We start from the raw sequence: 12,696 nt of genomic DNA on the forward strand, positions 1-12,696 counted from the left end.
ACACAGGGCCCCGTTTGCTGTTTGAGGCCATAATGGAAAGTGGCACTTACATTATTTCTGTCCTCTTGAGGGACTTGCCGCCATTCCCTGCGAGGACATGAATAAGGAGACCTTATGAGACACTGACTGGTGTTGCAATGCTGCTGTAGCCTGTGTTGTGCTTTTTAACAACTACCACCTTTATTTGCTGTATTGAGGACATGATTTCATCAAAATTTCTCAAAGGTAGCAAATTGGAAATACTGTTCTTCAGTTTCTCCTTCCACTTTACCATGATGATAACAACCTTGGCTTATTGCCTTTGTTGAAACTGCAGTGTTGCCATGCAGCAAGTGCTATTAAGGTCAGAAGCTGATGTCAACTCAAGCAGTCGAACTTCCTGTTTAAGAAGGCAGCATTGTCACTGACCTCCTGTCATCAGCTGTCTGCATTTTAATGCCAAAGCTAAATAACATTTATTTCTCAATATAGTCAAACATAGTCAGGGGTGCAACGTAAACTAATCACTTTTTAGAAGGTGGGGAGGGACCAGTCAAGGGATCCTGTGAAAGCCAAATGTATGCCTGATGTGATGATTTTAAAATCAATTCCAGTCTTTATCAAATGATGTGAATTTAACAGTAAATATGTATATTAAAAAACCTCTTATGTTTCATTTTCATTTAGAAATGAAATAGTAGTGCTAAACAAGTTAATGGTGTACTGTTAACGTTAACTAAAGGGCAACAAACCGAAATAAGGAGTGTGGGTGGTCCCAAAAAAGTAGGTCCGAGCACATGCCAGGGGGCCCTTTGGTGACACGCACTGTACCACCTGGGAGCGGGAAGAAAAGGTTAGCTGTCAAACAGCCTGTTTCACACACACAGGCACACGCACACACGCACACAGATTTGTAATTTTAACTTTGTAGGGACTCTCCATTCATTTATATGGGAAAAACTCTAATCCCAACATGATGACCTTAACCCCTACCCAGCCCTAACCTTAACCATAAGTAACTAAATAAAATACGGGTAATGCTGAATAGGACAGGTGATAACAGAAAATGGATGGTAGGGTTCATAAACATTAAAATAATGTCTTCTACCGTGGTATATGCGGGGTAATACACTCTTGCCTCTGTAGCATTGACCCTTAGTTATCCCACAACGATGGCCAACATTTTAAGTAGTATAGGTCTGGCACTTGGTATTTCTCTGGTCTCCCTCACCATGTGCTTGGCTGCAGTCCCCTGGGGGCCTGTGTTCCGGACCTGGTAGCTCTCGGAGGGGAAGGTGAAGCGGTAACTGTCCATGTGCTCCCTGGTAGAGTGGCCTCCAAAGAGCACGAAGGGCTGTCGGCTGTTACTGTCCAGAGAAACCATGGGCATCGCATAAGACACAACCTGCAGCACTTCTGTGCTATAGGAGGTACAGCCAGCAGAAATCCAGTCATTTCATTTTGTTCATAGGTGGATGTTCATAGGTGGATGCAGCGCTGTTACCTTGTGAGTTGGCGGGAAATGAGGCCATGGGAGAAATAAGTGCGGAATGGCTGTGAATTCAAGAAGACAGTGACAATTACGAAACCATATTATTCACCAACATACATAGTTTTTACATAATCCAAATATTACATATCTCACTAAATATTACATTTTGCATTTGACCAGCTGACTGATATGATTGTGATTCCGTAGGCTGGCAATTAATTGAGTGAAATATACTTAAATTTGGAGGGACCACGTTTGGCAGTAATTGTTCCGTAGGTATGCATTTTATTCTCTTTTTAACTTTTTACAGCTTTTTCTTGGCATGGCTGTCCACCACTTGGCAGACATTTTCCAATCTTTCCGTTAATTCCCAAATTTTGATGAAGACAGTGAAGGTCATGCTGTTCCTTATGCATGGATCACTCCAGTGCAGCTATGACCTTTGACTTTATATCTGAATGATAGGTGAGGTTTTCTCTAGCTGGCTGAAAAACATTTTACTTTAGTCACTTCCTGTCATTTTTGCCTAGTTTTTAGACATTTCAATCTTCTGCTGCAGAGAAATAGCATAACTGTGAAGTGTTCTGGACATTTCTGAATATTTCTTCCAACTCAACTACTGTACACTATAGCTCTTTCAAGGCTGTCTTTCAGAGTTTAATTCCTTCCCAGGGATGGGATCTCAATGAAATGCACTGGTAAAACAGAAATGAAAATTCCAAAGCTAAACTGGAGTATAAGAAGACAAAACTCCCTCTCTGACTCCAGTCCAGAGTTGAACCCTAATGCGAAAATGCGTAAAATCCTTGACAGTCCATGCCGCTTTGTTTACATGGATGAGTGTGGAGTAGCTCTGTCACAGTACATGTATTCCTCATGTGCCATTCGGTGCATCATTTTCAGTTTGGTACGCACAGTGAAATGAATGAATACATTTTTTGACAAGGGCAGAATATAAATTCACAAGCAGGTGTTCAACACATCGACAAACATGGAGCAATACAGTCCAAATTCCACCTCAACACAACTCAAATCACTACACAAAGTAGCTGTAAATAAGAGGATCCCCAAAGCTTTGGGAGGAGAGGCTTTTACAGAATTTAAGTACCTCTGGTAGTGAAGATGTTGTGTCACAGATATAAATACAATTACAATCCATTCCACAAAAATCCCTTTGAGAACAAGGGCCCGACATACATTACCTCCCCGGCCTGGGCTTCAGAAAGCTCCAAGATGGTTGAGTAGCTCTCTATAGCAAAGTTGGAGAAAAAGCTGGTCCATTGTCTCTCAAATGTCACCAAATCCTGAAGAGCAAAAGATGGGGTAGATATTCATAGGCAGTGTGCATCAATTACCAGATATTTTACAATGTGCATCAGAATGTGCATTCATGCCATTTTACTGGCTAAAAAATTTGTAGAAAAAAAAACAAAACTTCTGGAGCTTTGATTTTGGTGGGTGTTCCAGACTGCAGGGGAGATTGTCTCCCCCTGCTGGCCAAAACAGCATTGTACGCTTTTGCAGAATAACCATTAATATACTAGTTGGCCTACCTCTGTCAGCAGAATGTCCAGGGAAATAGGATCCATTCTGCTGTAGGTTTGCCAGAGCTTCTCACTCATGTCAATCAGCTGAAAATCCAAGCAATAAGAAAAGTGGATTATAACCAAGCAATAAGAAAAGTGGATTATAACATAATTTCACCTTTTCATTCTGAGTGAACAGAACCCCTTAGACAGTTAGAGCCCGCGGTATATTTCAAATGTTATCACTACACAAATCACTCCATACCCTAAACATTCAGAGTCTGGAAGAGGCTTGTGGGCATAATGATCTATCTTCTATGATCCAAGCAGTGTTGGGCAGTTTACTTTTGAAATGTAATAAATTAAAGTTACTAGTCACCTAATTGAAAAAGTAATGTAACTATTTTTATTACTTAAAGTAATAGAATAATTAAATTTGATTACTTTTCTAACAAAGCTTTTTTACTGAAAATAATATATTCGGATTTAACCCTTTGTAATCAGCAACATTTTGATTAGTAACTGTAATTTAACTATATGTTTTTTTTTTCTGAGTAACTAACATATTACAATTACATTTATTTTGTAATTTCATCACGCAATGCTGTTACATGTAAAAAGCTCCCCAACATTGAGTCTGAGTGTACAGAGCAAATAAGCAGCCTTTTCTATGGTAATGACAGAAATCGGCTTCATACTCTTGTATAATACCTAAGTGTCTGCTGTATTGTATGGAAACAACTCAGATTCATAATACCTATCTATGCTTTTGCATATATAGGGAGGACAGAGGGAAGATATAAAGAAATTTCATTTTTACAAATGATCTGCTGGTTGGAAGTGCTGCTGGTCTAATCTTTTTTCATGTGTATCCAAAGTAGATTAAGCAGCACGTGTAGCAGCATGTAGCCATGGGTGGAAGGTACCTTATGTTTCGTCGTGAAAAAGCCCCCACCCCCGATACCCTCCAGGGCATAGGCTTGAATGATTGGCCACTTCTCCACAAGGAACATGTCAAACTTCTGCACGTGACCTAAAATGTCACACAGTGTCCATTACAAGGCGAGAAACATGCAGGCACGCTGCCTTTGTGTCCTGTAATCTTCACACAGTGCTGCAGTTCCAACAGCACCATTCACATACCTGTAGCTATTTCTGTCGATAGCTCCTAACCCTTCATGTATAGTGCTCACAGAAAGTTTTGGGAAGCTTAACGTTTGGAAAAAATGGTGCAGAAGAATTGTTTTCCTCACAACAACCCATTAACAAGAAATATTTAACACATTTGCACATATTTTACACACAGACATTTTCATTTTATTATGGGTCATAATTTTTTTGACTGACTCATTCCGTTCTGTTCTTGCCATTTGTAGTCACTATGGTTGCAAAGGAATACTAAAGACAATTTTTTTTGTGTACACAAATGGATGAAGTTTGTTATAAAATCAATAAATCCACAATATTTTTTAAAGAATTACCACTGTATATGTATTACATTGGGAGCTGTAGGGCACCCCGATGTGACTGCAGTCCTGCACCATCTTCACGAAGCTGGAGATCTTGAACTCCTCTGCAGCTTCCTCATCCTCATACTGCATGTGAGAGATGGATGAAACCGTGTGACACACATGTGCTACCACCCATCTTCATGATGATCACACCACATGCCACACCATACACCCACACGTCCAACTACTCTGCACAAAAGTACTTCATTCTTTCATATATTTATGAAAGAATGTTAATGTCACTATGAGCAGCTTCTTCAACACAGTGTCTAAGGTTCCACATATTACAATTATGATAATGGGTTGTATTAAGCTGACGTCATTGTCCAAAGTAGCATAAATGAAAACGAGGAGGCGGCCATTTTACAGGGGAATGAGTAACATCGGCTGCAAGAAAAACCCGAGTTTCTTTTCAAAGAAACCGAAGAACTATCGGAAAGGTGACTTTGCATTGCTAAAAGCCATCAATCAAAATAACTTCAACGATGATACTGTCAAGAAGGGGCACATTGTGTGTTCTGGGCAATTCCTTACAGGCAGAGATGTGCAGTATTTCAGTTAAATGTATTTAAAATATGCATTTATTTACTTTTTCAGTTTTTTGCGATTTGTATTTTGCTGGGCGGCAAAAAAATTTAATTTGTTACAGAAAACCATGAGAGATTATATTTTATGTATTTAATATTTAAAACATCTTCGACAATCCCTGGTAAAATGGCCGCTACTCACAAATTGTGACGTAATACACAAGTAGCTTAATACAACTCATTACACTTTATGACAACTGCAATCTTTTGCAGTTATCACTGTTAACACATTATACAAGGAAGCAATTAAATTCATTACACAGTAGATGTCAATACAGTAGAGAGCATTTGTATCTGCAATATAACTAAAATAACTACGACACTATAATTCAATGTCTATGGGGTTTGAAATTTATCATAATCTAGAAACCTAAGAGGAAATTTCAACAGCCCGAAAAAAGCACCTAGCAAGAATACTCTCTAAAGCTAAGACAAGGCTGTGATCCTCTTACGTCTTCCGAGTAAACAATCAAGAACCTCTGTGGGCTGAAGAAGATATTAAAAGCCTGTTTAAAAACAGCATACTGAACTAAAAAATGTAATAAATGGTTCAGCATTAGGGCTGTAACTGTACACATAAGTGTCGTACACTGTTTAGTCTATCATTTTCAGTTTGGTGCGCACATTGAGACAAGCAAATCCATTTATTAACATAGATTGAACCTAAATTCACAAGTAGATGTTCAAGATTGTGAGTGTGTTTGCTATGGCTAATGCAGGTTATAGTTATAAACGGCAATTTTGCAACATTTTGGTTTCCCAACAGATTAATCCAGCTCCAGAGTAGTTGATACGACCAGGACTCCTGTCGGCTCTGTAATACCAAACTCACATATGCTACTACAAACACATACAATGTACTAGTTCATTTGAGACAATATTATCCAAGTATCTGTACGGCCAGAGCATGGCACAAAGTTAGTCTCCCCATGGCATTTAAGGTGTTTTTTTTAGTTCATTATGATTCTTATAATGTTTTATACACACACATGCGTGCATGTAGGTTATTCCTATCCTTATGGGGCCCACTCATTCACTTCTATGGGAAAAATGCTAACGCTAACTATGACAACCTTAACCCCCAACCTGCCCTAACCATAACTATGTAAGTAACCAAGCAAAATACAAGAGTTTTTGCATTTTTAGTTTCTTCATAGCAGTCACTGATTTTTATAAAATAAAGTTTTCCCTTATGGGGACCAGGAAACTGGTCCACATAAGGGAAAAAAAAGGATATTTATCACGTCCCCATAAGGATAGGTATACCCGCTCGCGCGCGCGCACACACACACACACACACACACACATTTTATAAGTTTATATATGTACATTTACTATGTGCTAATGTGCATCTGTTATTCAAGTTTTGTTACTCAGACATGTCAACAGTCATATTGCCTTTGGCTCATTCTAATTGTGTTTTTACTTGCAAATTTAACAATAATTAATTTCAAAATAAACTGTTTTTCTTGCTATACTGAAATTACACTGAACCAGGAACCAAATCCGAAAGTCTGTACCGAACTATGAATTTCGTTACATCCTGCTGGTTCATCCAAGACACGAAAATGCCGATTGTAAATGAGGAACTGACTAAGCAGGAGAATGTGTTGTAGCAGGTGATATTTCAGTAACTACTGGAAGAGACATGCATGAAGTCATTTTTGTTTTGGTAAATGCTCCATGAAGCGATAACAGTTTATATTGTATTTTAATGACTGGATATAATGAGGTTTTCTTGCTTACCTCTGCCTCAGTCATACAGTGGATATGCAGGTTTCTCCAGTGGGAGATGTATGGCAGAAGGGAAGTGTAATTAACTGGGTTACAGTACAGGTGTACGCTGTCAACCTTGATGAGAAGGATCACATCTGGTAAGGAAAATGGTAACAATGCATTAAGCTTAGCTAAAGTGATCAGAGTATGGTACAGTAAATTATTTACAGCTTTCCTGAAATGGAAAGTTGAACATTTTTCATAGATTCTCTTTAAGCTATAAGTTGGGATTGAGGCATTTACTGACATTGACTTTCACTTTCTAAACTAGCTTGACTAGCTTGAAAATGTTACAAAAAATAATAATAATAAATAAAATCTGGGTACATAAACACACTGCACACTGATTGGTTGTAAACACGTAACTGTGAGGGGTATCATGCACGATTTCCATTCTTATTGCTGTGGTGCATTTTAGATTGTATTGGCTGTGTAGGTGAAAGTTTAGGGATCCATACCATCCAGTAGTTCTTCTAAAAATTCTGAGAAGTTTAAGTCCAAGTGGTTTTGCTTGTACAAGCCAAAGAACAAGTAGTTGGCTAGCTCACTGCATCCCAGGTTGTATCTGCTATCAATGCCTGCAGAGACCGAGGACATTAGACTGACTTTATATTGCATCCAAAGGCTCACGCACATGCACATTCTACCAAGTCTTGTGCTCTTCATTAATACACCATAATTACACCATTGCTGAGAATATGGATGAATATTTATGTCAGATCACACATCTTACCCCTCAAGAACCTGTGCAAAAAAATAATGGGTTCTTACTCTATCTGTGTGCACTTAATTTCTCGTGTGCATGACTTACTTTTGCGTATCTCGTGCGTCATTTTTTTGCACATGTCCCTTCAGGGGCTTCCATAACAAAGAAACTTCTTCTAAGACAGGGGTGGCCAATCTTACCCAGAAAGGGTCGCTGTGTGTGCAGGTGTGCACTGCGACTCCTTAATTAGATTACTAATTAGAGGACTGATTGGCTGAAGAGTCCTCACACCTGGGTGTGAACAGCTGATAAAGGTTATCCCAAAAACCTACATACACACCGATCATTTGTGGATAAGATTGGCCACAGACTGGACACAGACTGATACACAGATTGGACACAGATTGGTCACAGATTGGCCTAAGACATCTTAGGATGAATCTAATTGTATTTACTTCAGTTGACCACTAGATGGCGACAATGCACAATTGTAAATTTTCACAAAAGCGTCAGTAAGGGACAGTCTCACACCTCCAGGCAATATGGCAGGCTGAAGCAGCTGAACAGCAAACAAAATAATGAAAATCACAGAAAGCTGTGAAATTCAAATGTGGTTGGACATCTATGGCATCAGTGATTAGAAAGGTAACAATTTTAAACCCTAGATGACGTACAACTGAACTCTGTCATGCTAACTACGTATCAATAAAGCTAGCTACCAACTGCCATGATCAAAAAACACTGAATTACTCAACATCATTGTATACAGGGGTGGAAGAAGAAACTCACCAAGAGAGCATAGAATTCCATCAGGAATGGATTTACCACTGCCCTGCAGGATGGACTGGATGTGACGTAGGCGCAAGGAACTACAGGGGAGGAAAGCAATTTGGAAAACATGACGTGACCGCACACAGAGTGACACTGGAGCAGACAGAGTGACACTGCACTCTTATGTGTGCACAAGCAACAGTAAGGGGCACTGTCAAAGAAGGTCTGTCAGGAAGACCACAATCTGCCATTGTGTCCTAGACAAGAAGCTTAAAAATCTCAAAATACAGTTCACAGAAGACTACAGTGAACGCAGCTCAGTGATACCCCTTTGTACCTCTAAGCTAAATATATATAATATAAAATTCAAAAGTGTGAAAATATTACATTTTTAGTTATAATTTTCAACAGCAAAGCCAATATTTGATTATGTGCCACCCTTGTATTATGCCCACAATGAATTAAAGAAAATTTTATGCTGTTTTTTCTTTTACATAGTTTGTAATTATTGGATATTTTTCATTAGGTTAAACTTATCTAAAACAGCCTAAGTACAGCCTTGGTGACTCGGTCTTTTGCAGTACTTGTCACGTTTAATTTGAGCCACAAATTCACAGCATCAAGAAAAACAGATAAAAACACAATGCCACTCCTGAGAAACATTTACTGTAGATTTGAAGCAGAATTCAAGAGAACAAAATCAGCTGAAACCAAAAAGAATTTCTTCCTTATTTTAACAGTTCATGTACACTGAAGGCCATAATCATACATAAGACTTATAACACACTCATCACTCACAGTGGGTTACTACAACATCAGTGTTCTGAAACGCATTCTTTTTATTCTCTGTGCAAACTCTACAGTTCTTGTTTATTGAGCCTAAAAATAATGAGGACTCCAGTGCTTATGTTAAGGTCTCAGGACCTCCTGCGCTTATCTCAGATAGGAAGTGGGGGTTGTTTTTTGTTTCTGCACACCAGTTCCTTTCAGAGCCAAGAATATATCATATTACTACCACGGTAAGGCGAGCCTGGCAGCTCCGGCCCAGCCATTCACACTGGGGAACATAGGGGAAGACCGCAGCTGACTGGGTAAGCTTCCTGTCCCACAAGCTAGGGGCTCGGAAATACGGCAGCGTAATGAATACAAAGCTTGTTGGGACTGGGAGGAGTTTCAGTTAGGAAGCTGGCTCTCCCAACATGCCCACTGTTTTTATGACCAATTCTCAAAGTGTATCTGACAGCACCTACTCTCAATGTGAGCGTCAAGCTGAACTTCACTCATGGTTCTTGTGTTTACTGTCTTTTGTATCTATAAATGATCTTTTATCTCTATATTGTACTGTGTGCATGTTTCTATATCTATCAGTACACATCTAACTATGGCTATGCACATCCGCTGATAACAATGTCAGAGACTCTGTGTCATAACAGATATGTTCTTTGTTAGCTGGCTGGCATAAAACCCTTCACATCAGTGCTGTGTCTGGCCACTGACATTACATCCAGGCAGGATCATTTTGGCCAAGGTACTGCCACATTTTTCTAGTGATCACAGACTGTCCATTTGAATGACAGCATTTCCTCTGAGCTTTCCAGGCAATGGCGGGCTTGATTTCTCCCACTATTAAAATGTACAACAAAACACACTGAAACTCTCATTAGACTCAGAAGACTCTGCATCACTGCTTCCTTCCTTCAAGTTTTATAGGTGATCTACATGATTTTCCATAAGACTTGAAAAATGATTTGACACACATTTTTAATAAGACTATGTGCTTGAAAACATCAATTTAGCAAATTTAACAAAAAAAATTAACATTTAGCTGTGTATTTTACCCATATTCTTTAGTGAGGCACAACAGATGGACAAATATGTCAGCTATCCAGGTCCATTTGAAATCAGGGTTGCAATCAGTCCTTCACATTAAGTATTAAATGCAGAAAAAAGTTTTTTTCTGTTTAAATACAGTTGTGCAAATGGGAAATGTAATTAAGTGAACAGGAATACGAAATAAATAGCTTTCGGTTTCTGTGTTATAATTGCAGTGCAGAAAGGTAATACTGGGTGTTTTAACAGACGCAAGGCAGAGAATATACATGTAATTTTATATTGATACATATTTTTACTCATTTAAACTGGTCTACATATTATGTTTAAGATAGTATTGTTTATAAATTTACTGTTTTAATTGCATTTCCGTTGTCGTTGATTCCTTTTAAAAACTTTTCAAATTTCATGTAAAACAAGTTAAACCGGAAATGTTTACAAAAAACACATTGACGCTCGTTACCACTGTTGCTTCTTGTATTCCTCCAAAAACATAGACACCAAACTAGTAAAGTATATATTACAGTATTATAAAACGAATCTATTTTACCAGTATATACGCGGAAAAATCGAAAAAATACCTAATTAAAGTATAATTGTGGTAGTCTGATATTGGTAACACGATCTGAGACTGGAAAAGATGGCAACAGATATATCGATAGCAAGTAAACCAGGGGGGAAAATAAACGCCAAAGTAAAACACCCTCATTGTATTTTATGCAATCGCATACAGTTTTCTTCAGTTTACGTCGTCATTAAGCAATTTTAATTTTAATGTATTAAATAAGGGCAAGCGCGAGCCGAAGCGTTGTCAGGGTGATTTATACACAAAACAAACGCGGCCGGCAAGTCAGTGACGGATAACGGAATAAAGGTAACCGTAAGGAAGACAAGACGACGAGCTGCGGGGCAGAGCCGCCCAGCACGCCGGCATTCTTGCAGCCTCTTACGCCGCGAAAGCGACACCTATACTGTCAACACGCATCTAAAACAGCTCATTCAATGTGTTTAATATGCCTTAACCGGTGTGGACGTACCGCGAGTCTATAAAACCCCACTAAGACAGCCATAGAATGACTGGCACGAAGCTGTCTGAATAACAGATATGTGGCGGGGAGAGTGAAAAAAAAACCGTGCTCCACTTCCAGAAATGCATCGTAAAACATAACTGTCAAGTCATTTAGGTGTTTTACCTGACCGCAGAGGGCGTGACCTGGTATATCCCGACTTTGTTTCGTATTCCAGCCATTTTTGTCAGTCCAAACATTTAAAAATAACGTTTCAAAATGTCATCGCCGTTGACAGCCCTAATAAGGGGGCGGGGGTGAAGGAAAAGCGCAGCTTGGAAACGGACGAAACCATCCATTAGTTTCAGGGGTTTCTTGGATATTTCGGTATTTGGGATTATTGTTACTGTTCATTGACAATGTGATTACCGTACTAATTTAATAAATTCAGTGTTAAATTATCTTATTAATACTACCCTGGGGATGTTTACTGATTATGTACTACCCCCCTTAAATTCGTCCCCCCCCCCCCGGAATAGTTTATGGTTAATTACAACAGGGCCGTTGATGCAACCCGGTGCAATCCAGATGTGCTGATCCGCTGGACGTTTCAGTTTTACATGTGTGCGATTCATATAGCCGCGGAAGCATAGAATAAATCGATAATGCATTTTAATATCCATAAAAGTGTATCTGCATTTTACGGAAGAGGATTAGGGCCACCATGAAAATATAATTTGAATTCTGACTTTAATCTCAGAAACGTCCACCCTCAAAGATATGTATGTTACATTATAGTAAGGGAAATGTAATGGAATGAAATCAAGCTTTATTTGCCATTTTTACAAGTACATATAGATGTTTCAGTTTTACAATATCCCTTATTGCTCTGCTTTTAAAGACAATACATACAGCTCTTGAAAAAAATAAGAGACCACTATTAAAAAAAAACAACTGCATTTTTACCTCCTGGTTTAATCCTAGTTCTGCTGGCAGAAGGCTACACGCCACGGCAGGCTGCTTCCACGCTCATAATTTCTAAGACAGCAGTACACTAGAACAAGGTGAAGCAGGAGACACTGGAAACAACCAAAAACCAGGCAGTTAAAGGGCGGAAGCAACTTTCTAATGCCAGAGATGACCGTCAACTTACCTGGCAGTGCCTCATGAGTCAGAGAGTGACGTCATGTAACATCACTGCTAGTATCTTACAACAGGCTCCAAGAAGCGCAACTAAAGTCCCATAAAGCAAGGAAGAAGCCCTTCATCCATGAGAAACAGAGAAAAACCAGGCTGTAGTTTGCAAAAACAAAAAATATATATATTATTCACAGATGCACAACCATAAATTCAGAAATACATGAAACAAAAAAGTTTTCTGTGTTCTCGACATTTTCCAGAGCTGTACAGATGAGAGAACCTAGCTTGGGATAAGAGCAGAGGGTCAAAGGAACTGATCTAAGAACAGATACATCAATCTCCAAACATAGGATGTATAGTACATTACAGTA

General features: G+C 39.0%; 1 protein-coding gene across 3 annotated transcripts in view; it reads right to left on the reverse strand.

Moving 5' to 3' along the window:
• dnaaf9 (dynein axonemal assembly factor 9) overlaps positions 1 to 11,508 on the reverse strand; it is a 31,098-nt gene extending 19,590 nt beyond the window's left edge. The window contains exons 1-12 of one of the 3 annotated variants that reach the window (XM_048970253.1): positions 11,372 to 11,508; positions 8,367 to 8,446; positions 7,330 to 7,449; positions 6,842 to 6,966; positions 4,496 to 4,592; positions 3,924 to 4,030; positions 3,025 to 3,102; positions 2,674 to 2,775; positions 1,484 to 1,533; positions 1,211 to 1,346; positions 732 to 813; positions 51 to 87 (exon numbers count right to left, since the gene is read on the reverse strand). In XM_048970253.1, coding sequence (XP_048826210.1) covers positions 51 to 87; positions 732 to 813; positions 1,211 to 1,346; positions 1,484 to 1,533; positions 2,674 to 2,775; positions 3,025 to 3,102; positions 3,924 to 4,030; positions 4,496 to 4,592; positions 6,842 to 6,966; positions 7,330 to 7,449; positions 8,367 to 8,446; positions 11,372 to 11,445 — 1,088 coding nt within the window. In that variant the 5' untranslated portion in view covers positions 11,446 to 11,508. Of the gene's footprint in view, positions 1 to 50; positions 88 to 731; positions 814 to 1,210; positions 1,347 to 1,483; positions 1,534 to 2,673; positions 2,776 to 3,024; positions 3,103 to 3,923; positions 4,031 to 4,478; positions 4,593 to 6,841; positions 6,967 to 7,329; positions 7,450 to 7,682; positions 7,786 to 8,366; positions 8,447 to 11,371 lie in introns of those variants that run through there. The other 2 variants (XM_048970255.1, XM_048970256.1) reach the window with 2 other exon arrangements.
• Between the last annotated feature and the right edge of the window lie 1,188 nt (positions 11,509 to 12,696).

The sequence above is a fragment of the Brienomyrus brachyistius genome, chromosome 12 (genome assembly GCF_023856365.1).
Source record: "Brienomyrus brachyistius isolate T26 chromosome 12, BBRACH_0.4, whole genome shotgun sequence".
Lineage (NCBI taxonomy): Eukaryota > Metazoa > Chordata > Actinopteri > Osteoglossiformes > Mormyridae > Brienomyrus > Brienomyrus brachyistius.